This window comes from Palaemon carinicauda, chromosome 3, assembly GCF_036898095.1.
Source record: "Palaemon carinicauda isolate YSFRI2023 chromosome 3, ASM3689809v2, whole genome shotgun sequence".
NCBI lineage: Eukaryota > Metazoa > Arthropoda > Malacostraca > Decapoda > Palaemonidae > Palaemon > Palaemon carinicauda.
Window position 1 is genome coordinate 62,553,312 of NC_090727.1, and position 23,019 is coordinate 62,576,330.

The following is a 23,019-nucleotide window of genomic DNA, read 5'->3' on the forward strand; positions in this document are numbered from 1 at the left end:
AGAGGATGAATAATGGGACCAGAGTTCAAGGTTTTTAGAGGAAGGTTCAGACCCTCATTATCTCACTTCTTCCTCCTCCTCCTCCTCACTTTTCCTCATGGAAGGAAGACTTAATGAAGGTTTATATGAAATGACAAAACCTACAAAAATTATAATTGAAAAGTTAAGAGTTTTTTTGTGTAAAATATGCTTCTTGTGTTTCCAAGCATTTTAACATTGATGTCTTGTCCTCTTTTTCTTAGTAAATTCTTTTGCTTTATTAAAAGCACACACATTCGTCTATAAGTTTATTTCCAAAACTGCAATTAGAAAAGCAGCTAAGCTTAATTTCCATCCAGTTTTTTTTTTTTTTTTTTTTTTTTTTTTTTTTTTTTTTTTTGCAAATACTTTTTACTTCGTTTCAAGGAACAGAACTATGAAAATTTAGCACCTGAATTGATTTTCTGGCTTTAATGTTTATTTGTTTCGTGTTTTATTTAACCATTGAAATCCTATTGCAGAGGATAATCTTCCGTTGGTGATAGAAGAGAAAAGAACGCCAGGGCAGCCAAAGCTCTTGGTAACGGGAGAGACCCATAATTCAGTTACCCTCGCTTGGGATGACTTCAGGTAATATTATTATTTAGCATGTACACGTAAGTAGAGTATGCTTAAAAGCTGTTAATCTGCTAAGCTAGTTAGTACAAATTGAAAAGGGCAGTGTGTACTTTTTACTAAGAAATCATATTAAAATTTACATCGCAGTCTTTATTATACGTAAGATTGTAATACTGTGCAAGTTAATATTGCTATAACTTTATAACTCTTGTGGTGGTGAATATTATTTCTTAACTGATTCAAGTGATTTTTATTTTTGTAGGAATATTAATTTTTTCTGATATTACAGTAGTCTTCTGTTATTTGTCTTTTGCTTGAGAATGCCTGCTGTCACGACACACTAGCTTTGCTATTGTTGTTTTGTTGTAAGTTATTTAAATTATAATGATATATCATTTCCATGGGTGGGGTGACGAACAAGCTGGTAATCATCACTGTGTCCTTGACGATCCCCTTTTCTCAAAATGCCTGTGATGTACTTCCGCAGGTACTTGGTGGTTAAAATGCCTCTGGTAGTTGTCCCTTATTGTTGCACCATTTCTTTTGAAGACTAATTAATGTGTCAGTGCAAATGTGTTTATTTTGTCTTTAGTCTTGCCCAGTTATTCTTCCGGTTTCATAAGATGTGCGCTTTACTATTGTCTTTCGGTAATTTTAGTCTTCTGGAGGCATTTCAGAGCAATGCTCTTGTCGGTAATTTGAGTCTTGTGGAGGCATTTTAAACGTTATAGATGTATTTAGAGCAATGATCTGTCGGTAATTTTAGCCTTCTGTTTCAGACCCAAGACTCATGAAGGAGCCTACGTCATGGAGTACCGTGAGGAAAAAGAAGTTAATTCCACTGGCTCTGAAGCACCCTGGATGAGAAAGGAGTTGCCAACTGGGCAAATTCCCAAACATACCGTTGATAACCTGAAGCCAAATACCCTATATGAAGTAGGCATTGTTTGATTTTGTTCTTAGAAATTATTTGGCCAAAGAATTTGATTGAACTGAACTTGGAGTTAAGTAATTGCTTAGTTAGAATGAAGGTATAGTTTTGAAATGCCACTGAAAGGAACTGGAGTACTTGGTACTATTTAGAGTAAAGTAAACATTATAGTGTGCAGCCTCTTTGGTTTTCACACTTAGCTGTCTCATGTCTTAAACTTTACCAACTTCCTATTTTCATCTCTCATTTCAGAACAAATGAGATTCCATGTTGTTAGTTAGAACTTTGAGTAATTGAATTTAATTTCTGAAGTTGCACTGTTTCTCAAGGTTGGGGCTGACTTCATGTTTTCCATTTGCTTGAAACATAAGGGATCCCAATCTCTTAGTTTGTCAAAATCTAGAGTGAGAATAAAATAAGAGGCTTTAGCTCAGTAGTGTTTAAAAGATAAAATAGATGAATGGAGAGGAGAGGATTGTTAGTGTTGGTGACTGGTGTGGAAATGAAAATGAAAATGAAAAAAAAGCCAATTTGTTAATGATGCCCTGTACATGCTGCAGGGGAGAGGTAAGGGTGAACTCAACACAATGTATCAATCACTGCTAGTGGTGTCAAAGATACTTTGGATTCCAATATAAAGAGGTTAAGATATATTCAAAGCCTGAAATGAATTGGAAAAAAAAACTCAATGAGGAGAAACAAAAGTAGTGTAGATCCTGCTGCATGGGAGGAGGGAGCTTACACAAGTTATAGGATGTTTCTGCTACCTTGAGACCATACAGGTATTGAAATAGTTATTGAGAACATAGTAAAAAATAGAAGGGGCTTAGATGAAGTGGAAAGAAAACTAGGCCACTATTGAATAAGAGCACTGTATCCCATTAGTAAATGACAAAAAATTGTCATACTCTTATAAGGCGAGTAATGCTCCGAAAACAGAATTATGGTCACTTTCCAAAAAAAAGTATACAAGATTTTAAAGATGGCGACTGTAAAATGCTGTAGTTCACAGCTGGACTGTATTAAGGAAATCATTTTACAGACAAGGAAACTTCAGAGAGATGTGGTGTGCTGTACCGTAGCTGGAAACTAATAGCCTAAAATTTCATTGATTGAGATGGTTCAAATATGATGAAAATTGAAGAGGAAAAATTAGACGAAGACTTGCAGGAAACTCCAGAAGACCAAGACCAATTAATTCACATCAACAGAGAATTCTGGCAAAAGAAAATTTCAAGGTGGAAATATATGGAGAGAATTAATTTCACATCAAATCCTGTATAGATACATTCCTATGTAAACATGTTAACCCTTTTGCCCCCAATGGACGTACTGATACGCTTCACAAAACTCATCCCTTTACCCCCATGGACGCACTGGTACGTCCTTGCAAAAAACTGCTATTCACAAGTTTTTGCATATTTTTGATAACTTTATGAGAAACTTCAGGCATTTTCCAGAAGAATGAGACCAACCTGACCTCTCTATGATGAAAATTAAGGATGTTAGAGCAATTTAAAAAATATATATAGCAAAATGTGCTTTTAAAAAAAATGCCTGGGGGTTAAGTGTTGGAAAGTTCCAAATAGCTTGGGGGTAAAAGGGTTAATGAAGGTAAAAATGTTTTACATCAAATTTCAGTTAGTTAGTGATTGCTATTTTGTATCCATTTGATATATTTCAGTGTCTCTCTCTCTCTCTCTCTCTCTCTCTCTCTCTCTCTCTCTCTCTCTCTCTCTCTCTCTCTCTCTCTCTCTCTCTCTCTCTCTCTCTCAGGAAGTCAATTAATTGCTTATTCTATCAAACCCCATACAAAAAATTCAGAACAGAATTAGATGTCTATAGGTCCCAAATGGTAATAACCAATTAGAAGCAGTATACCCATTACCTTAATCTGGACTATATGCTATACGGTACAAGCTTATACTTTTTTTAATTAATATAGAATAAAAATCATATATATATATATATATATATATATATATATATATATATATATATATATATATATATATATATAGTTAACTGTTCAATTTATTTTAGTGTTTTTGTATACTTGTCCTTAATATTTTTTTTTTTTATTCAGCATATCTCTTTTTATTTTATTAGGTCAGGGTGAGCATATATGATGAAACAGATGACAGTCGTCCAGGAGAGTCGACCGAAACCCTCACAGTTAGAACTCAGCGTAAGTAATGAGCTTCTTGATTTGCATTTAACCTTATGCAAGGTTATTTTTTTCCATTTAAAAACATCGATGTTTAATTAGTAGATTAGTAATTGATATAAGCTATCAAGTTATTAACTTGCTTGGTAGAATTTGACGAAATAAAGAATTATTATGTGTCTTATTGTGTATTGACTCGTATAGAAATCTTATTTAGATATGAAATGTTACTACTTATTCTCCTTGATTTTATAAGACACTGCTGCTTCAATGATTTTAGAGTATGGTATATACTATATGCCATACTCTAAAATCATTCTAAAATATAGGGTTGTGGTGGCCGGGTGGTAGCGTCCTTGCCTGGTGATTACCAGACTGGGGTTCGAGTCCCGCTGAAACTTGTTAGTTCTTTTGGTCACTGCAACCTCACCATTCTTGTGAGCTAAGGTTGGGGGGTTTGGGGGAGCTTATAGGTCTATCTGCTGAGTCATCAGCAGCCATTGCCTGGCCCTCCTTGGTCCTAGCTTGGGTGGAGATGGGCTTGGGCACTGATCCTATGTAATATGGTCAGTCTCTAGGCATTGTTCTGCCTGATAGGGCAGTGTCACTGTCCCTTGCCTCTGCCATTCATGAGCGACCTTTAAACCTTTACTGTATTATTCTATTCAATTCTGTCTCCTAAACACTAAATGTTTTACCATGTTAAGTTAACAAACTTTGTTTTATGTTGAACAGCTGGATGCTTGTACAAAAACGGATCGTATGTCGTGGGCGAGTTCTTCATCGGCTGCGAAGAGCGTTGCATATGTTTGGTTAATGGAGATGCGAAATGCTTCGATAGATGTACAATCCCATATTTCAGGTTCGTGAAAGAAGTTTTATTTTTAATTTATAAATTGAAGTATAATTTCCAAGGTAAAGATCAATACTTATATAGTGATTTCATCTGCCCACATTGCGGATAAACAATTCTTCTAAAAATAGAAATGCCGTGTACCATAGGTAATGAAAGGATTTGTATGAATTTTTGGGGGGCCATATTCAGTGAGCTTGAATACATTGTATATAGTAATAAATGAAATTGATAATTTATGATGAAAGTTTACCCATTTTATAAGTTCTGTACTCTCAGTGTTTCTGGTCAGAAGTGTGGCTAGCTGTACTGTACATTCTATTGCATACAAATTATTCCAAGCATTTTAATCGTCCAATGTAAATTTTACTTTGCAACAGGGTTAATACCTTCAAAGAGGATCCCTTATGCCGAGAGGTTCTTGAAGATGATGAGTGCTGCGTGACAGTCCAGTGTGCCTCAGGAGATCATACTATCACCGAAGTGGAAAATGGCACTTCATTTATCAACATGAGTAAGTTGATAATTTTTCTTACTTGCAAAGGAAGTATTCTTTTCAGTTTAAATAACTTAGTTTGTTTGTGCTTGATAATTTTTTCCTTGGTGTGAATATGTAACGAAACTCTCTCTTCCATCACAGCAAATGACAACTGCTCACAGACTGTCTGTGGTGCAAATGCTGTATGCGTATCCCACACCATGAATATCGATATTTTGAATCTCAGCGACAATGCTCCTCTAGTTTTTGGTCGCTGTCAGTGTCTAGATGGATTCATAAGCAAACCTTCTGATCCAGATAGCTGTATCCCTGGTAAGTATAGGAAAAAAGTTTAGTTATCATTTAACCATTTTACCCCCAGGGTATTTGGAAATTTCCAACCCTTAACCCTCAGGGGTTATTTTTTTTTTCAAGCACATTTTGCAGTATATTTTTTAAGAATTGCTCTAACAGCCTTAATTTTTGTCATAGAGAGGTCAGGTTGGTCTCATTCTCTTGGAAAATGCCTGAATTTTCTCAAAAATTATCAAAAATATACAAAAAAAATTTTAAATAGCATTTTTTTGCAAGGACGTACTGGTACGTCCATGGGGGTAAAGGGATGAGTTTTGTGAAACGTACCAGTACGTCCTTTGGGGGTAAAAGGGTTAAAAACTTTTTTAATGATCTAGAAACATTATTTATCCTCACGCTATTCTAAAAACCACATATTATATAACTGAATTTGTATGGGAATCATGAAATAACAAAAAATTCTTATGGATTTGATTAGATTTGTATACAGTATCTGGTATATTTCTTTTCAGATCCTACCAGGAACATCAAGGAAGGAGTATGCACATTCAAGTCCAATACATATCAGCCTGGTGAAGTGTTTTATAATGAATGCGAATATAGATGCTCCTGTAATAACAACACTGAAATAGAATGTGAGGTTGGTATTGCATGCTCTTGTTTGTGTTATCTTAATTCATCTTTCACTTTAATTCACAACCTTTTGTATTCCTAAAGTCCCCAAATTTTATTTTGGTTGCTATTATTAATATTATTATTTCATTAAACATTATTGCTGTATCTTTTCTATTTTTCCAAGTAGTCATTTTCTCTCCTCTAGAAATGTATCAAATAATAATAATTACTGTATTCTCCAATTTAGGGATGAGTTTATATGAAAATATATATGATAATAATATCGTCACCACCATCATTAGGTAATTTAACAAACTCATAGATTCATAATTTTAAACTCAAAAGTCATTTAAATGAAGTTTGAAAGTTAAAACAAGAAAAAGTTGAAAGAAGTTGGATCATTTGAAAAAAAAAAAATAGATAATAGTATATGGATGAAACATAAAATAAAAACTATTTCTGTATAGAGTATTTTACTACAGTCAGACCTTGGTTATCGTGAGAGTTACTTTACAGACACTGTCGCGATAAGCGAAAAATCGGGAATAAATCTTACATTAGGGTGGACTAGCTCCTAACCTAAAAAGTCACTGCCCTTTGCCACAAGCGGTTGCCTGACCTGATGATTTACACAGTAAATACTTCTAATATTGTTTTTATTTGGTTTCTACCAGTTTGTATTCATATGTACAGTGTACGGTACATGTACACACATGTACAATTGACAACTCACCACACACGTAGGCTACAGGTATGTATGTAACATTTATAGTACTGTACTGTAAAGGACCGCGGTCTATTTGAAATCACCGCAAAGCATGAAATTTTATCGCAAATGAAAGAAACATTTTTTGATAGGTATTGCGTTGTTTTTATGCGCGGAAAACCGAAACCGCGAAGCAAGAAACAGCGATAACCGAGGTCTAAAATACAGACTGTACAAGTATTCAGCACCCCCCTAATGGGTTATCTCTTGTTAGATTGATGAAGATTTGTTGAGCTTTTAGCCTATCATAAGTCCATTCATAAAAATTAGGCAGCGGTAGACCTGTAGGAAAGCTTAGGAAATCATGGAGAAGAGATGTAAGTGAAGACCTTGGCCAGAACAGAGTTCAAGTAGAAAGTGTACATGACTTAAGAACATGATGAAATCTCCATTGGTCATTTAAGCCCATGAAGAGAGAAACATGTAAAACGTTTTTGATGATTAAGATTAAGATTACGTGAGATTCTTGTTCTGTTAAAGGTAGCCCCATTTGTTCACGTTCTGTAATAATATACTATATCCAGGTTTTCCTTACCCTTTCTTTACGCATCATCACTTAACTTCGTGTTCTTGGTTTAAAGACGATGAACATATTAATTTAATATGCTATTTTTTTCATTTCTCTTCTGAATGGAAAACTCCTGCAAAAGTAAAACTTGTGTTACATTTTTCCTCTTATTTTCATTAGTTGTGGACTTCAGCCATCTCTCTTTCTCTCTGTCATGATTTCTTTTTATATAACAGGTATACATTTGAAGAAAAGGAAAGTTACTTCCCGCAGTATCAGTACAGTATAAGCATATTATGATTTATTTCTTTTGCAAGAAAATCAACGTAGATTCTCTTACAAAGACAGTCATCATCTCTTACAAACACACATTGTAATCATTTTCTGTTTTACTGTTTACTTTGTTTTTTCACACTTGTTATTGTTTTAATCCAATATATTTAGATCATTCTTTTTATTCAGCAAATTTGATCCTCTAAAGGTATAAATAGGTTGAGGTGCATTAGCTGAGATTAACTGTGACTAGGAGTAAAATCTTTGAGAAAAATCGTGAAAATTCATTTATGTAAGAAATTCAGATTTTGTACTGTACTGTAATACGGTTCCAAGTGAATAGCTCTGTATTATTTTACCTAATAATTTTTTTTCATACTTATGACATATTCTTTACAAGTCAGTGAAATAGAAATATTCAGGTGAGTTTACTTTCAATCACTCCAGAGTATTTCATCTCAACTGATTAACAGCTTGTCGTAGAAGATTCAAGGTAAAAAATCGCTGTTCGGGGATTTTGACAGGAGATATCTAAATGGTGCGAGGCCTCTGGTTGTGATTTATCACGCCCCAGTATTATATATCGACACCTTTTATAGGTGAGCGAGCTGGGTTCAACCTGGCATCCCTATGCAATTTTTTCTCTGGTAATATATAGCAGTTATATACCTTAGAAATGGTGCTAAAGGAGCATTTCACTGGACGACACGGGTCTCTCGCATAGAAATAGATTTTTCCTTCGTCAAAATCCCTTTATGATACTGTTGTTTTATTTGCTAATGTATGTATCATTCCACAGCCTCGATGTGAATTCACCCACAAGAATGGAACTAAAGCAGAACCAGGCTGTGAATACAAACCTGACCCAGAAGACTCCTGCTGCATTTTACGTGTATGCAACTCGACTTCCGCTGCTTCAGGGGATGCTAGTAGATCACCTTCCCTTCTTACTGATGGATGTACTGTTGACAATGTTACGTATGCTAAAGACGAAAAATTCTACAAGGGGTGTGATACACAGTGTGTCTGCATGGGATTCGGTGATGTTTCTTGTTTTCCAAGGTAAGCTTTTTGAACCTTTAGCTTCATGGAACTACTGTAGTTGTTGATGGTATGAATTACAGTAGTTAGAAGTGGTGAATGAGCAACAGTTCTGTTTCCTCATTTGATGCTGATATTATGAAATGATTAGAATAGGCCATTAGTTGCTGTTGTTTATGTGTTCCAATGGGACTTGCCCACTGGATGTTTTTCTTAAATGAGAAGCAAAAATTTAACAAAGTGGAGTTGAATGTAGAGAGCCAAGGAGAAAGAGACCAAAGGCAATGATAGAAAGTCAAATTTAGAAAACAACGTACAGTAGTTATGGCTAAGGGGAATGTGAAAAAGCTCTAGTTGCTAAGAAGTAACTTTGGGGTCTGAACGATATCGATGTGATTTACAGTATTTCTTTTTATATACTTTTTGTACTCAATGGGTGATTAACGTTGCTAACAAATACCTTTCCTCCATGTTACAAAAGTGGTTCAAAATCACTGTAATTTAAGTGAGCTATATTGGATTATAAAGTGACTATAGATGAGAAAGGAGGAGCTAGAAAGAATTTATAGGCTTGCCTACTGGAACTTACCCTAAAGGGGTATAGATATAGGAAATTATTTGTTTTTGTCCATAGATTCATATTGAGACAAGTGTATTATTTACAAAGTTTACTTTATTTTTCAGGTGTCCCCCTCTAAAAGTGGTGTCAGATACCCCTAAACACTGCCAAACACTTCCTGATCCAGAGGACTCCTGCTGTTCAATCACCGTTTGTGACGAAGAAACGCCTGATGTTATGAAAGCCAACATCACAGGTATGTACTAATTGTGTTTTATTGTATGGTGTTGTAAACAAGTTTGGGTAATGGCATTGATTATCTTAATGTGAGATTAATGTAGGGTGTAGTTATAGGTCAATGAAGAGTTTTGCATATATTGTAAGACAGTTCTTGAGAACATTCCGAACTTAGGCTTGAATATCAAGAAGTCAGGTAAAGTACTGTAGTTGACATTTCAGTAATTTTCGCTTTTTGTTTTCCGTGTTTGAGCTGCTACCAATTTATAAATGACATTGCCCTTGAGTGCATTGACATACCATGCACTTGTGTGCTCGGCCCTCCTGGGCGCAGGATCAACTTATACATGCAGTGAATAGACAATATTTTTGGAAATTATAGGTGTCAACGCTATTGGATAGTGTATTCTTTCATTAAAGGAGATTTCCACAATTTTAGTTGATCAGTATTTCTGAGAGTTCCAGAACAACAAGCATATAGGATGTGGCATATATGGTAGTGTGAGCCAGCTATTTCTCACAAGCACTGGAGCTCATCTGAGAGTTTTTCTTTTACAATCCTGTTAAGGAATTATCTAAAGAAAAGCAGACACCCAAGTTGTATGAAAAAGTGAGCCCTAGTATTACACTCACTCGTACCACTTTCATCTCTTTCAAGATAAATGTATATACTGTTTATGTGGTTTGTTGTTTTATAAGTCTTTTTTTGTATGTACCTATTTGGTATATTTTTTCAAGTAAGATGACTCTACATTGAAACCTGTGATAACTATATCAGATGCAACAAGATATTTTCTTTCTTTCTCTCACTCCAGTTAGATTTTCTTGTCCAATATTCATTGTACATTTTCTTGCACAGGTATTTATGTACGGAAAATCATTGCATTACATCCTTTATCCCTTTAAATACCTTACATGCTCTTTTTACCTTAATTTCTTCTTTGTATCTTATGGTAGTTATTGTATGGCTCTCATTTTATTTTTATATATACAGTATATATATATATATATATATATATATATATATATATATACAGTATATATATATATATATATATATATATATATATATATATATATATATATATATATATATATATATATATATATATATAGATAAAATGCAACTCTCATCTATTAATTGAGAAAATGGAATCTGAATATTTTCTCTGATATGAATCTTCATCTTTATAATTATTGACAATTCTTTTTCAGAAATGAAGAAGGAGATGATAATGATGAAAGAAAGAATGAAAAACACAACAGAAATGGAAAAAGAGATGTTGATGAAGCGCATGACAGAGTTGGAGAGAGAAATGATGGTGGAAAACATAAGCCAATTGGAAACAGTGCTCAGTAACATGATTGAGAAGAATAACGTACTAATAAACTCAAACATTTCAGATTCTGAAAAGGAGATGCTGGAAAAGAATATGCGTGAAATTGAAATGATGATGAAAGATGTGGTGGAAATGGAAAGAGATATAACCAGTAGGAACTTAACAGATGAAGAAAAGGAATCATTGAAAGCCAAATTAACAGCAATGCAAAGGAACCTAACTGACGAATTGAATTCTGAAGGCAAGAATGATATTGACGACCATGATCTATTACACCTGCTTGGAATAGCGCATTCCCATGTCATTGATGGAATGAAAAATAACACTCATAGCCACGCTAATGATACACCACACAGCCATTCTGGTGGAGACCTTAATCATTCTCATGATGACATGGACAATCATACACACACCCATGCAGATGGAACTACCCACTCACATCCTGGTGGACACCTTCCTCATGATCATGATGACATGGACAATCATACACACACCCATGCAGATGGAACTACCCACTCACATCCCGGTGGAGACCTTACTCATGATCATGATAATATGGACAATCATACACACACCCATGCAGATGGAACTACCCACACACATGGTGGTGGAGACCTTCCTCATGATCATGATGACATGGACAATCATACACACACCCATGCAGATGGAACTACCCACTCACATTCTGGTGGAGACCTTCCTCATGATCATGATAACATGGACAATCATACACACACCCATGCAGATGGAACTACCCACTCACATCCTGGTGGAGACCTTCCTCATGATCATGATAACATGGACAATCATACACACACCCATGCAGATGGAACTACCCACTCACATCCTGGTGGAGACCTTCCTCATGGTCATGATAACATGGACAATCATACACACACCCATGCAGATGGAACTACCCACACACATGGTGGTGGAGACCTTCCTCATGATCATGATAACATGGACAATCATACACACACCCATGCAGATGGAACTACCCACACACATGGTGGTGGAGACCTTCCTCATGATCATGATAACATGGACAATCATACACACACCCATGCAGATGGAACTACCCACTCACATCCTGGTGGAGACCTTCCTCATGATCATGATAACATGGACAATCATACACACACCCATGCAGATGGAACTACCCACACACATGGTGGTGGAGACCTTCCTCATGATCATGATAACATGGACAATCATACACACACCCATGCAGATGGAACTACCCACACACATGGTGGTGGAGACCTTCCTCATGATCATGATAACATGGACAATCATACACACACCCATGCAGATGGAACTACCCACACACATGGTGGTGGAGACCTTCCTCATGATCATGATAACATGGACAATCATACACACACCCATGCAGATGGAACTACCCACACACATGGTGGTGGAGACCTTCCTCATGATCATGATAACATGGACAATCATACACACAATCATGAAGTTGGAATCACTCACACACATCCTGAAAGGAATAATATGGATGAACGTCACAGTCATGCCCATATTCATGGGAACGATAGCTCTCCTACGGAGGAAGATGGAATGATACACGTCCAATTTAATGATCGCATGGGTGCCTCACACAATCATACTCATAGTAAGCATGAAAATGGTGAAGTTCACATGCATCACAATATGTCAGGCTTGGAAAATGACGCACACCATGAACATGACCACATGGCAGGAAACAATAATGAAACTGGTGTCAATGAAGAAGTTCGTAGTCGCACAGCTTTCAGTTTGGATGAGAGAAAGAACAGAGCTGAGGATTTGGGCACCTTTGACCTATCCATCCTGAATGTATCACCTGTTAACTCAACGAGCGTGCTCATAAGAGTTGGTGTTTCTGAATCTGTTTTGTCACAGATCCTTATAAATGAAAATCAACATTTGAAAGTTCTCTACAGCCCTGATTCTCAGACCTGGATGGAGAAAAATGTGTCGGTTAGTGATATCGAGGTCGAAAACCAGGATGAAATTCTCCTGCAAGTCAGTGACCTCGAACCTTCAACTCCCTACCAGTTCCGCATTTCGTACAAAGATCATGTCAGTAGTACATCTAAGGCAAAACTTTTGGATGCAACAAATGAGCCAGGTATGTTTTAACACGTGGGCTGTTTGAAATGATATTTATCTATGCATGTGAATCTGTAATTTCATGCACCAGCTCTTGCATTTAAACTTAACTTTAATTTCATATTGATATTTTAAGTTTCTTGCATGCAGTTTGATTTTTTCTTATTTTTATAAAGTATAATGCTTGATTGACTAATTTTTTGTCCAGATCTTGAATTTCTCTGTTTGATAAAGTATGATATACTTTGCAAGTCTTGAGCAATGGTTCTCAAATCACCTATTTTTCCTTTCCATGCAACTTGAAAGTATTTTCTTTGTTACGAATAATGACAGACCACTTTTCGTTTATTTTAATCAGTCTTGGCCATGACTAAAGTAAAAAGTGACTAATCTAAGAATGACATGTAGTTTTTTAGTCTACAAGAAATTAGGAGGTTATTTTTCATTTTTTTTCAATGTTCTGGTATTTTAACATGATTTTACTCATTATACCTTTTAAAATTTCTTTAAAGAAACATTTAGCACAAAATTAGTTATACAATTTTGTCCATTATTATTTAACCATTATTGATTCTCCAGACTGATCTTTATAGGTTTAAAAGACTTTAGTGTTTAGTGAATTGACCATACAGTACTTTCTTTCTTCAGTTCTCTCAAGTTGACATTGCTACTATATTTTGTTTCCTTGATAAAGGCTGTAAATCCATAGTTAACTGACATTTTATTGAAAGTTTATGTAGATTTTTTATGTATTAATTATATTTGCAGTTTTTTGATGGTCAGTCATTCAACTTCATGTGAATTAGATGATGAATATTTTTGCGTTTTCATGTACATCTAAGAATACTTTATATATTTAAATCTTTCCAACATTGGTTACAGTACATTTATATCTTTATGTGAAGTAGTTTTTAATCATGAAAAGAACACACTATGAAAAAACAAACATATACTACTGCAGTGTATTGGAAAGCATTTCACCAAACACATCTTGAAGATAGTGTTTAAATAAAGTCTTTAAACTTTTTTTTTTATCATTTTCTTATAATTTATGACTAGCTTGTCATTATGATCTATATCATATCATACCTGCATTTTGTCAAGGACACCCATTTTGATCAAACAGACTAAAATTATTATATCTTCTTATACTATAATTTTGTTTATTCTCTGACTCTTGTCATGTATTGTATGAAACAGTTAGCATTCCTGGCATGACATGTAATCTATTATAGGTGTTGAATATGGAGAGACCTTCCAGTCAGACTGCATTATTGGCACAAACTTTACCGAGGAAAAGGAATGCGGTCGTCAGTGCATGTGTGTCCAAGATGGAGTAGTTCAATGTTTTCCAAGGTGCCCTTTGGTGAACCTTCCAGAAGAGCTTAAACGTAACTGTTCTATGATACCCAATCCTGATGATCCTTGCTGCCCTGTACCAGATTGTCTTCTTGATTTGTTCATGCAAGGTGGCAATGGGACTTTTGAAAATCTCAGGATCAACAATTTAGACTTTGATCTTGTCTTTAATAACACCACAAACAATCTTGGATGGACTGGCGGAGTTGATCTTAGGGGAATGACGAGCGGTGGAATAGAGCATCATACTATAGGAAGTCCATTTGAAAATGTATCTTTAGATATTTTAAACAAAGAACATAAGGAAAACTTTACTGAAGAACATAATCATCTTAACACTCTAATCCCAGTAGATAGAAATCCATCATTTGTTCAACAGTTGCTCTTGAATTCTTCACTGGTGCCAGTGGAGACAATAGGACAGCCTAAGCCGACTCTAGAAACTTTAGGCGATGGTTTCAATGAGGAGGGATTCAAACTATTATCCAATTCAGAAGCTCATGAAGGAACTATTGAGCAACCTGATCATGATGAAATTAATCTTACTCACCCACCCGAGAGAGACTCACAGCTACCTGGTATAAATATAGCTGATAATCATCACTTGATTATGCAAGAGCATGATAGTTTTGATGCCTCTACAACTGCTTCTCATACTTCAAGGGCACCTTTTATACTTTTTGGAAATGTATTAAATGACTCAAATGGAGTTGATGGAACCAGACCTCATGGTGGAAATGAGGTGGTCCCAGCTTTTCACACTCCAGGACAAACTGAAAATATCACTGTAAATTTACCAGATTATGTCAATTCCACGTTGAACTCCAATCCATTTGGTGGGGAAACTGTTCAAGACACATCTAGCCTTATTAACACCAGAGGAGAGTCCCGAGAACCTGATGAAAGTGACGACTCATTTGATCTGCCTGAGGATTATGAAAATTTCCACATTCCGGGAAGTACTCGAGGTACCCACCAAATATTTGACCCTTTAAAGGAACATGGCAAAACCCTCCTTCCAAAATCACCCAGTGAGAGTGCTCATGTATTGGAAGATGATAGAGAATTGCACAACAAGCAACCCCTTTATCCCTCATCAAATGATGCAACCAATTATCTACCCACCACTAATGAGACACTTTATCACCACATCAACAATGAGTCGACTAATTTTCCCCCTACCATTGAAGGAAATCCGTCCCACTTGCCAACATCTGAATTATCCTCTTCCAGTGAAGGACTCTCTTTTCCTTCCGATATCCCACCTTCCTCACAGAATGAAGCTGATGTCTCAGGTCACATAAAAGGTATTCAAATATGGAAGTGGATCTTTGTCTCTTGTGTTGTATAGAAAGGGCTTAATTTGGAAGCTTGTGTTGTGTGCCTTTGTGTTATCTTTTACAAGGATCGTAGTTTCACCTAGAGGGTATACAGGAATTAACTCTGTGACAAAGGCAGAGAAGGATAACTTTAATAAACACCCACATGGCCTTCAAGAATGATGGGAATGCGGAAATCCACTTTTCTAGTGACAGTGGCGTTTAAAAGCATATGTGTGAATTTAATGGTTGCTTTTTTCTCGCTTTAGGTTTTTCTTGAACACTCGCTTGTTCTCTTACACTATAGTTACTCCACTACGTTTAGTCACAGGCAACATTTTTTACATCTAAATTTACTTATATATATATAAATATTATGTGGCAATTGTGACTAACAGGACATTTAGTAACTGGTTTTGGCCATTTTTTACCTGGATTTTAGAAAGTACAGCCTTTTGAAACTTGTATTGCATTTTATCTGTTTACGGCTTACCTATTTGCATGCCTTAATCATTTGTTTTATGTAGAACTTGACAGCTGAGGAATCTTACTGCTTTGTTTTTGTGCTTTCTCCTTATGGATGTGGATTTTCATGCTTATTAGAAATTTGATACATCGCTGTGAGTTTTAAAGTACCAAAACATTACAGTGTTCAAAATTAGTGTGATTATATCCATGATGTTATTTATCCCTTGGGTCATTTTTGATGAATACAGGATTAATGGAACTAACCATCATGTTGTTCTCTCATATTTGAATGAATTTGATAAAGCTTGTGTAATTCTAAAAGTATTGCAACTGTGGATTTTTTCTACTTGCGATACGTGTGATTGAATTAATATTGTCAACTTTAAATTTGCAGGAATTAACATAGATCGATCTGAAATGTGCTATTACAATGAGCGTTACTACAAGAAGGGGCAAGAATTTTATGAAGATTGCTCTCAGTCTTGCATATGTTCAACAAACCTTGAAGTACACTGCGCTGCCATTGAATGCCCAGTCACATTTGGACTCCAACTTATTGATCCTGATTGTCTGGAGTGGGACTTGGACAAGGCTTACGAGCCAACACCACCTAAGTATGACCATCGTGTAAAGACCCTCGATTCAACAAATTTTCCACCAGCCTCACTTACGCATGTCTCAATAAATGACCTTTGATTTATTGAATGTAATACACCCACACTACACATAAGTATACAAAGATCCTTTATTTATCAAATATCAACTGGTACACATCATCTCCTCATAAGTACTGTACAGTACATTTTTTTCCCAAATTACCCTTCAAATTACACCAAAATATATCTTTCATTAAATGCCCGTAGACTTATCAAATGTTGATTTTATTTGGCTATTACCGTAATAAGTGTTACGTAACTGGTGTTGAAGGAACAATGTTATGCTGGTGGATGATTTACTGAACTGTTGAATTTTTATATAAAATAGTTTCACCAGACTATATAGTTACATATCAAGACTGCCATAAGGCTCCCTTTAAATGTTGTTCTAGTTGAGAGGTAATAGTTAAAGTAAAGCTAAAATAGTTTAACAACTATTTGGGAAGAATATTGGAAAATAAAATGCAGAAATAGTATGTTGAAGCTAATGGGACCTTGCAAAGAACCTTTAGCTTCATCTGCAGTGTATCTTCCAAGTTACACTGCAGTTTGTCCCTTTCTGGTGAGAAGTACAGTAAAGTACAGTACTTTCTTGACTCCATACATTGATAATTATAGTCAATTTCTTTTAGCGATGCAGATTTGCACCGACTCGCAGCGGTGCCCATTTAGCTCGGAAAAGTTTCCTGATCGCTGATTGGTTAGAATTATCTCGTCCAACCAATCAGCGATCAGGAAACTTTTCCGAGCTAAAAGGGCACCGCTGCGAGTCGGTGCAAATCTGCATCGCTAAAAAAAATTGACTATAGTAATGTTTTCTGTAAAAATGCAGTTAAACCATTTTGAAAGTGCACTCTCTTGTATCTTCATATTAACAGTGTGTATTTTTTAAAAGAAAATTGTCATGTTTTTATTTGTTTCAAGTTTGAAATAGGATGCATTATTTCCTACACTTTGTTACAAAAAATATTCTCTAGTAACCAAACCCGAACAGTATGTTATCTCAACACCCTTAAATAACACATTGTATGTAAGGAGGTACATTTGGCATAAATCAGAACATGGTAGAAAAGATGAAACTTATGAATGTAATGCATTTTTAATTTATTTTCATTGCTATTATATTAACAGGTGCTGTCCTCAAGTAAAGTGTATTCAAACTTCATCTTGTGAGTACAGGGGAAGGAAAATTTCAAACTATGACTCTGTTCCACAAGAACTAACTGGCTGCTCAAAGAGATGCTCTTGTAATTGGGGAAATGTAACATGCATTGATGAATGTCCCCATATCCCTGATTCACCACCACCAGAATTGAACTGTCGGCCAGAAGATGCTATCCGAGTGAAGCCTCCGGGAGAAAATTGTTGTGAAACATGGCAATGTGCAGCTCAGTCTGTTTATGGTAAGGTTGAATGGAGTTGTGTATGTGTTTGTAATTGACATGATGTTTTGTATATAATTTTGATAGTGTATGTGGTATATGGTTGGCTAATATTTTAATTTAAAGTTTCTGTTTATGTAGTTCTCCACATCTTAGTATGCATTGGCCAGCCAATTTTTTATTGGAAAAATGTTGACCAAATCTTGTGATTTATATATTTCCTATTAGAGTTCATATAAAGGTATTGTACCATGAAAGTTTCCTCACTACCAGCAGTCAAATATAATATTCAAGACTCAAATAGGCTTACATAGGCATTACTGTTAATTATTAAAATTATTACAAAATTGTTTAAACATAAGAATAGCAAGGATCAAAGAAAATTAAGGAAATTTCAAATACAAGTAAAACCCTGAAGAATTGAGGTTATATGACAAGGTTTGGTGTTATGGACTAATTTAAATTCCAGATAATTGGGTTGGCATATTTTGGCTTCAATTGTAACTTGGAGGTCAAAAGTATATTCAGTTCAATAGAAAATTAATTATTCAATTGTATAATATCAGGTAGAAAGCAGTTATTATTATTATTATTATTATTATTATTATTATTATTATTACTAGCTAAGCTACAACCCTAGTTGGAAAAGCCAGATGCTATAAACCCAAGGGCTCCAATAGGGAAAAATAGCCCAGTGAAGAAAGGAAATAAGGAAATAAATAAATGATGAGAACAAGTTAACAATAAATCATTCTAAAACAAAGCTGGGTTGAATTATGTAAGGAATTTTCTTCCATATTACAGAATTTAAGTTAGTCCAATCATTGGTTTAATTTTACGGGATTGCATGAGTAGGGTAAGTTTTTCATTATTACAATCAACCTCATTAAAGCTAACCTAATATTATAGATAATCAGACGGAAGAGCCTCAAGCTCCTGGCCACGTTGATGTGAACACCTCCAGTGAAGGTTTGTAAGAATTTTATATGGCATTTATATTTTAAAATAACTTATAAAAGGGATAATGTTTTAAAGCATCTTTAAGATGAGACAGGCAATACAGTAACATATCATATAGAGAAGGTTCTTATAAATATAATCTTCCATGGGTGCCATTTGCTAGGGAAAGACAGCATGGGAAGTCCTTTTGATGAAAAACCTGCAGGTAACTATAAAAAATAGTATTTTTTAGAATATATTTATAGTTGATAATATCTCAGGTCTTAGCTTTGTGGATGCAGATTTCTTGGAGAAATCATGATTGTTCCAACGCGACTACAAATCATCGTTGTTGTTGTTTTTTCAGTAGGAGTTAGACTCTGTGCAAATTGGCTTTCTGGCCATAAAAGTTGAGCAAGGTAGTAGCCAACCTCCTGACAGTAGGCGAGGATACTCTGGGACTGCCTGCTTACCCACTGGCTGAACCACCTTTGATTTGGCCATGGTAGAGAGCAGATGTGCTCCACTGCCTCTCTGTTTTCTGTTTATCCGGCTGTTCTAACTTTGTTTCCATTTTCTTTGCAAGTGTAACCGTGCTCTTCATGATCACAGTGGACTTGACAGATTCGTTCTTTCAGATCCCGGTCCATCCTGCCTTGAGGAAGTACCTAAGATTTCATCCATGCAACAACATATACCAGTTTTGAGTGCTGTGCTTTGGCCCGTCGACAGCATCGCAAGTGTTCACTCTAGTTTCAGCCTGGCCCACGCCAATGGTATCTGTTCCCTCCATTATCTGGACGACTGACTGATTCTGGCAGACTTGAAGACCCTTCTCCTACACCGAGACATGCTTCTCAAGTTTTGATACAATCTGGGGGTTGTAGTAAAACTCGAAAAGTCATCTCTGCAGCCCAAACAAGACTTGGTATATCTGGGAATACATATCAATACCCTACTAGGAAAGATTTTTTGAACTTGGAGCAGAGTTTGGTGCCAGACCATCGGTAGCAACGTCTGTTGGGAGACCTGGTGTCCTTGGAATGCTTAGTCCCCAACAGTTTCCTCTGCATTTGGTCATTTCAGTGGCAACTTTGACCCTTTGGTCAGTGCAGGAATCCTTCCAGAAAAGTGCGTTCTGATAGGATCAGAGCACAAGAAAGACTCGTGTTGGTGGATGGAAAACTCCCAATGTTCATCGAGGGGTATATCATCTTTCTCCCACCCCTTCCCCTGGAACTGATACTCTTCACGGATGCATCAAGGCTATGGCTCCATCCCAATCAGCAATGCCACATAAACCTCCTGGAGTTGAAGGCAGCCTTTCTAGCCCTTCAACACTTCTAGCATCTTCTTTCAGGTCACTCGGTAGCATTGATGAACGACACTACCGTAGTGGCATACTTAAATAAAAAGGGAGGTACCTTCTTGTAACACCTTTGCTATGTAGCTGTCGAGATTCTGAGATAGATAGAGGACAAGCAGATCTCACTATCGTCCTGGATAGTGGACAACCTGAGCATTAAGTCTGATAGTTGGTTCTGAATGGTCTTTGGCTTCTCGGTTAACGACCAATATTCTAACTTTGTGGGGTTCGCTTCTGATAGACCTGTTCGTAACATCTCTCAACCACAGACTGTCGATGTACTACTCTCCAATACTAGACCCAGTGTTCCAAGATGCCTTCCAACATCCATGGGACGACATAGAAGCCTACGTGTTTCCCCCATTTTGCTTGATCTGGAAACTCCCCAACAAGTGAGATGGTCATCCAACTTATCTATAACGTTAATAGCTAGGCAATCGCAGCATAGACTGGTACCTGGACTTTCTGCGGCTACTGACGGAGGTCCCGAGGGAGTTAACCCCCTTACACGACCTTCTATGTCAACCACGGGCAAAAATATACCATAGAGCAGTCGCATCTCTACGACTTAATGCCTAGAGGTTATCCATCATATCCTTACTCGAGAGGTTTTTCGTAACCCTGGCAAAAATATATCTAGATACCTCGGAAGGTCCTCTATCGCAGTCTATCAGGCAAAGTGGGCTATCTTCTATGGTTTGTGTCATAGAAGGGGTCTCTCCACTCGGAGCCACTATTCCCCTGATTGCCAAGTTTTTGTTTTATCTCCAAGAGGAAAAAAACTGCTCAGTCTCAGAGGTAAAAAGCTATCTCTCGGTTTTAAGCCAGATCTTTATACTGAAAGGGGCTCGTACAGTATTTCCTCTTCGGCAGAGTTATCTATGCTCGTACAGAACTTTGAGTTATCTTGCCCTCAGCTGGAGGTGAGACATCCCCTCCTTGGAACGTGATTAAAGTCCTCCATTAGCTGAAAGGAGCTCCCTACAAACCGTGAGTCGAGTATCAGATCGTGACTTGAACCCCTAAATGGTTTTCCTCCTCGCCCTAACCTCTGCAAAGAGGGTCAGCAAATTGCATGGTGTCTCAAACAACATAGTTCATTCAAGAGGATGGGGAAAAGTTACTCTCAGTATCGCCCCTGAATTCAATGTTAAGACCCAAAATCCGGCTGTGGCGGACTCTAGGTTTGAGCTCTTCCGGATTGCGAGTCTACAGGAAGTAAGTGATGACACGGATCAGCTGTTACTATGTCCTGGGAGGGCTGTAAGGCACTACTTCATATGCACAAGAAGGGCTTGCCCTCACAACAATCAGGTGTTTATCAGTACAGGCAAGGTTATGAGGAAAATTACCAAGAACACTATTTCCTCTTAGACCAGGCAGGTTATCAACCATTCCCTCAATCCTTCCCCCATCACTAGGGAAGTAAACCCAGAGCTCATGGTGTCCCTGGCATTCAAAAGGAACTTGTGTGTGTGTCACAGGTGTTACAAGCAGGCGTATGGAAGCACCAGATGACCTTCACTGCCCATTACCTGTAAGATGTGACATACAGGTCCCTTGACATGTTCTCCATAGGCCCTGTGGTGGTTGCTTCTTACAGGACAATTAGCAGTCTGCCAAGGGCATAGGTTATGGTTTTAGTCTAGGGTGAATGTAAAGGAATGACTTGCCTTTTCTTTTCTTCATCTTCCCCTCTCTTGGGATACAGCCTTCAAGACCCTGCTGGCTGGCTCCCATTGACTGCATGTAAGGCCCATTTATGCTAGTAGCTTGAAAATTTCTTAGTTCATCTACAAATACATATTGTGTCACGTCCCCAGTCTCTTGGTAAGGGGGAGTTGGATTGCATAGGTCTGTGTGTATAATTACAAACCTGTGGTTATTCATAAAGCTAGAAATAGTCACAGGGTAGTTTCTTGCTCACTGACAGTCCATCGGCATCTCTGGTATTATAAGACCAACAGGTTCACAAGGTGTTAGGATCCCACCTCCACGTCCTTCAGCTCGGGTGTGGCAATCCCTAGGCAAGTTTTCAGCCCGTTGAATGGACTTTCACCCACCTATGAGTGAGTCTCTTACATAAAGAGCAAGGGTTTATATATTGTGTCAGAAGAAATGACAAATTTGGAAATAATATGTATTTTTCTAACTATACAAATCCGAAGTTCTTTTCGCATACTTTTCCTGCCATCACCTTCTCCCAGTCAGCCATCATGAAAACAAAAGTGGTTCAGTGAACGAGTAAGCAGGTGGACCGGGAGTTTCGCCTTGCCACTGCTGGGGAATTTGCTGCCACCACACTCAGAGTTTTTTATGGCCGTTCTAAAGCATCAGCTTGCGCTGAATCTAACTCCTCTTAAAAAGATTTAGCTTTGTATAGTTAAGAAAAATCCAAATTACTTCCAAATTTGCCATTTTTAGGGCTTCATGTAAAGAATCTATTACATGTTAACTGTTTAATATCGAAAAAAGAAATGTGGGGTCAAGTTAATTTTAGGTTGATTTCTTGAAGTGCAAGCCTACACAGATTTTAATCTGTGACCCTCTTTAGCAATATTAATTTAACAATGTCAGTTAGATTGAAGGATATTTTCTGGCTTCCGTAGACATAGTTTTTATAAAGAAATGTTGTTCAGGGGTTTGTTAAAGTCTAGGACATTACAGTTTATAAATAAGGATCACAGTTGGAAACTAGGATATTTTATTGAATCTCAGGTGTGTGGTTGTTATATTTAGGG

At 36.7% G+C, this 23,019-nt stretch overlaps 2 protein-coding genes across 5 annotated transcripts in view; both read left to right on the forward strand.

Annotated features, from left to right (window-relative positions):
- LOC137638311 (uncharacterized) overlaps nt 1-23,019 on the forward strand; it is a 63,945-nt gene that overhangs the window by 26,028 nt on the left and 14,898 nt on the right. For 2 of the 3 annotated variants that reach the window (XM_068370370.1, XM_068370372.1), the window contains 13 exons: nt 501-609; nt 1,377-1,533; nt 3,638-3,716; nt 4,431-4,557; nt 4,929-5,062; nt 5,189-5,359; nt 5,854-5,981; nt 8,303-8,565; nt 9,229-9,359; nt 10,556-12,808; nt 16,330-16,549; nt 17,723-17,994; nt 18,883-18,942. In XM_068370370.1, the coding sequence (XP_068226471.1) occupies nt 501-609; nt 1,377-1,533; nt 3,638-3,716; nt 4,431-4,557; nt 4,929-5,062; nt 5,189-5,359; nt 5,854-5,981; nt 8,303-8,565; nt 9,229-9,359; nt 10,556-12,808; nt 16,330-16,549; nt 17,723-17,994; nt 18,883-18,942 (4,104 nt within the window). The remainder of the gene's footprint in view (nt 1-500; nt 610-1,376; nt 1,534-3,637; nt 3,717-4,430; nt 4,558-4,928; nt 5,063-5,188; nt 5,360-5,853; nt 5,982-8,302; nt 8,566-9,228; nt 9,360-10,555; nt 12,809-16,329; nt 16,550-17,722; nt 17,995-18,882; nt 18,943-23,019) is intronic. The other variant, XM_068370371.1, reaches the window with a different exon arrangement.
- On the forward strand, nt 13,590-16,309 carry LOC137638312 (uncharacterized). Of its 2 annotated transcripts, XM_068370374.1 has the most exons (2): nt 13,590-15,209; nt 15,387-16,309. In XM_068370374.1, the coding sequence occupies exons 1-2, from the start codon at nt 14,108-14,110 to the stop codon at nt 15,497-15,499; spliced, it is 1,215 nt and encodes a 404-aa protein (XP_068226475.1). In that variant the 5' UTR covers nt 13,590-14,107; the 3' UTR covers nt 15,500-16,309. The 2 variants fall into 2 exon arrangements, with proteins under 2 accessions (XP_068226475.1, XP_068226474.1); XM_068370373.1 differs by having other exon boundaries at nt 13,590-16,308.

Coding starts and splice junctions, on each gene's coding strand:
- LOC137638312 (XM_068370373.1), top strand. CDS start 14,108: ATGTGTGTCCAAGATGGAGTAGTTCAATGTTTTCCAAGGTGCCCTTTG.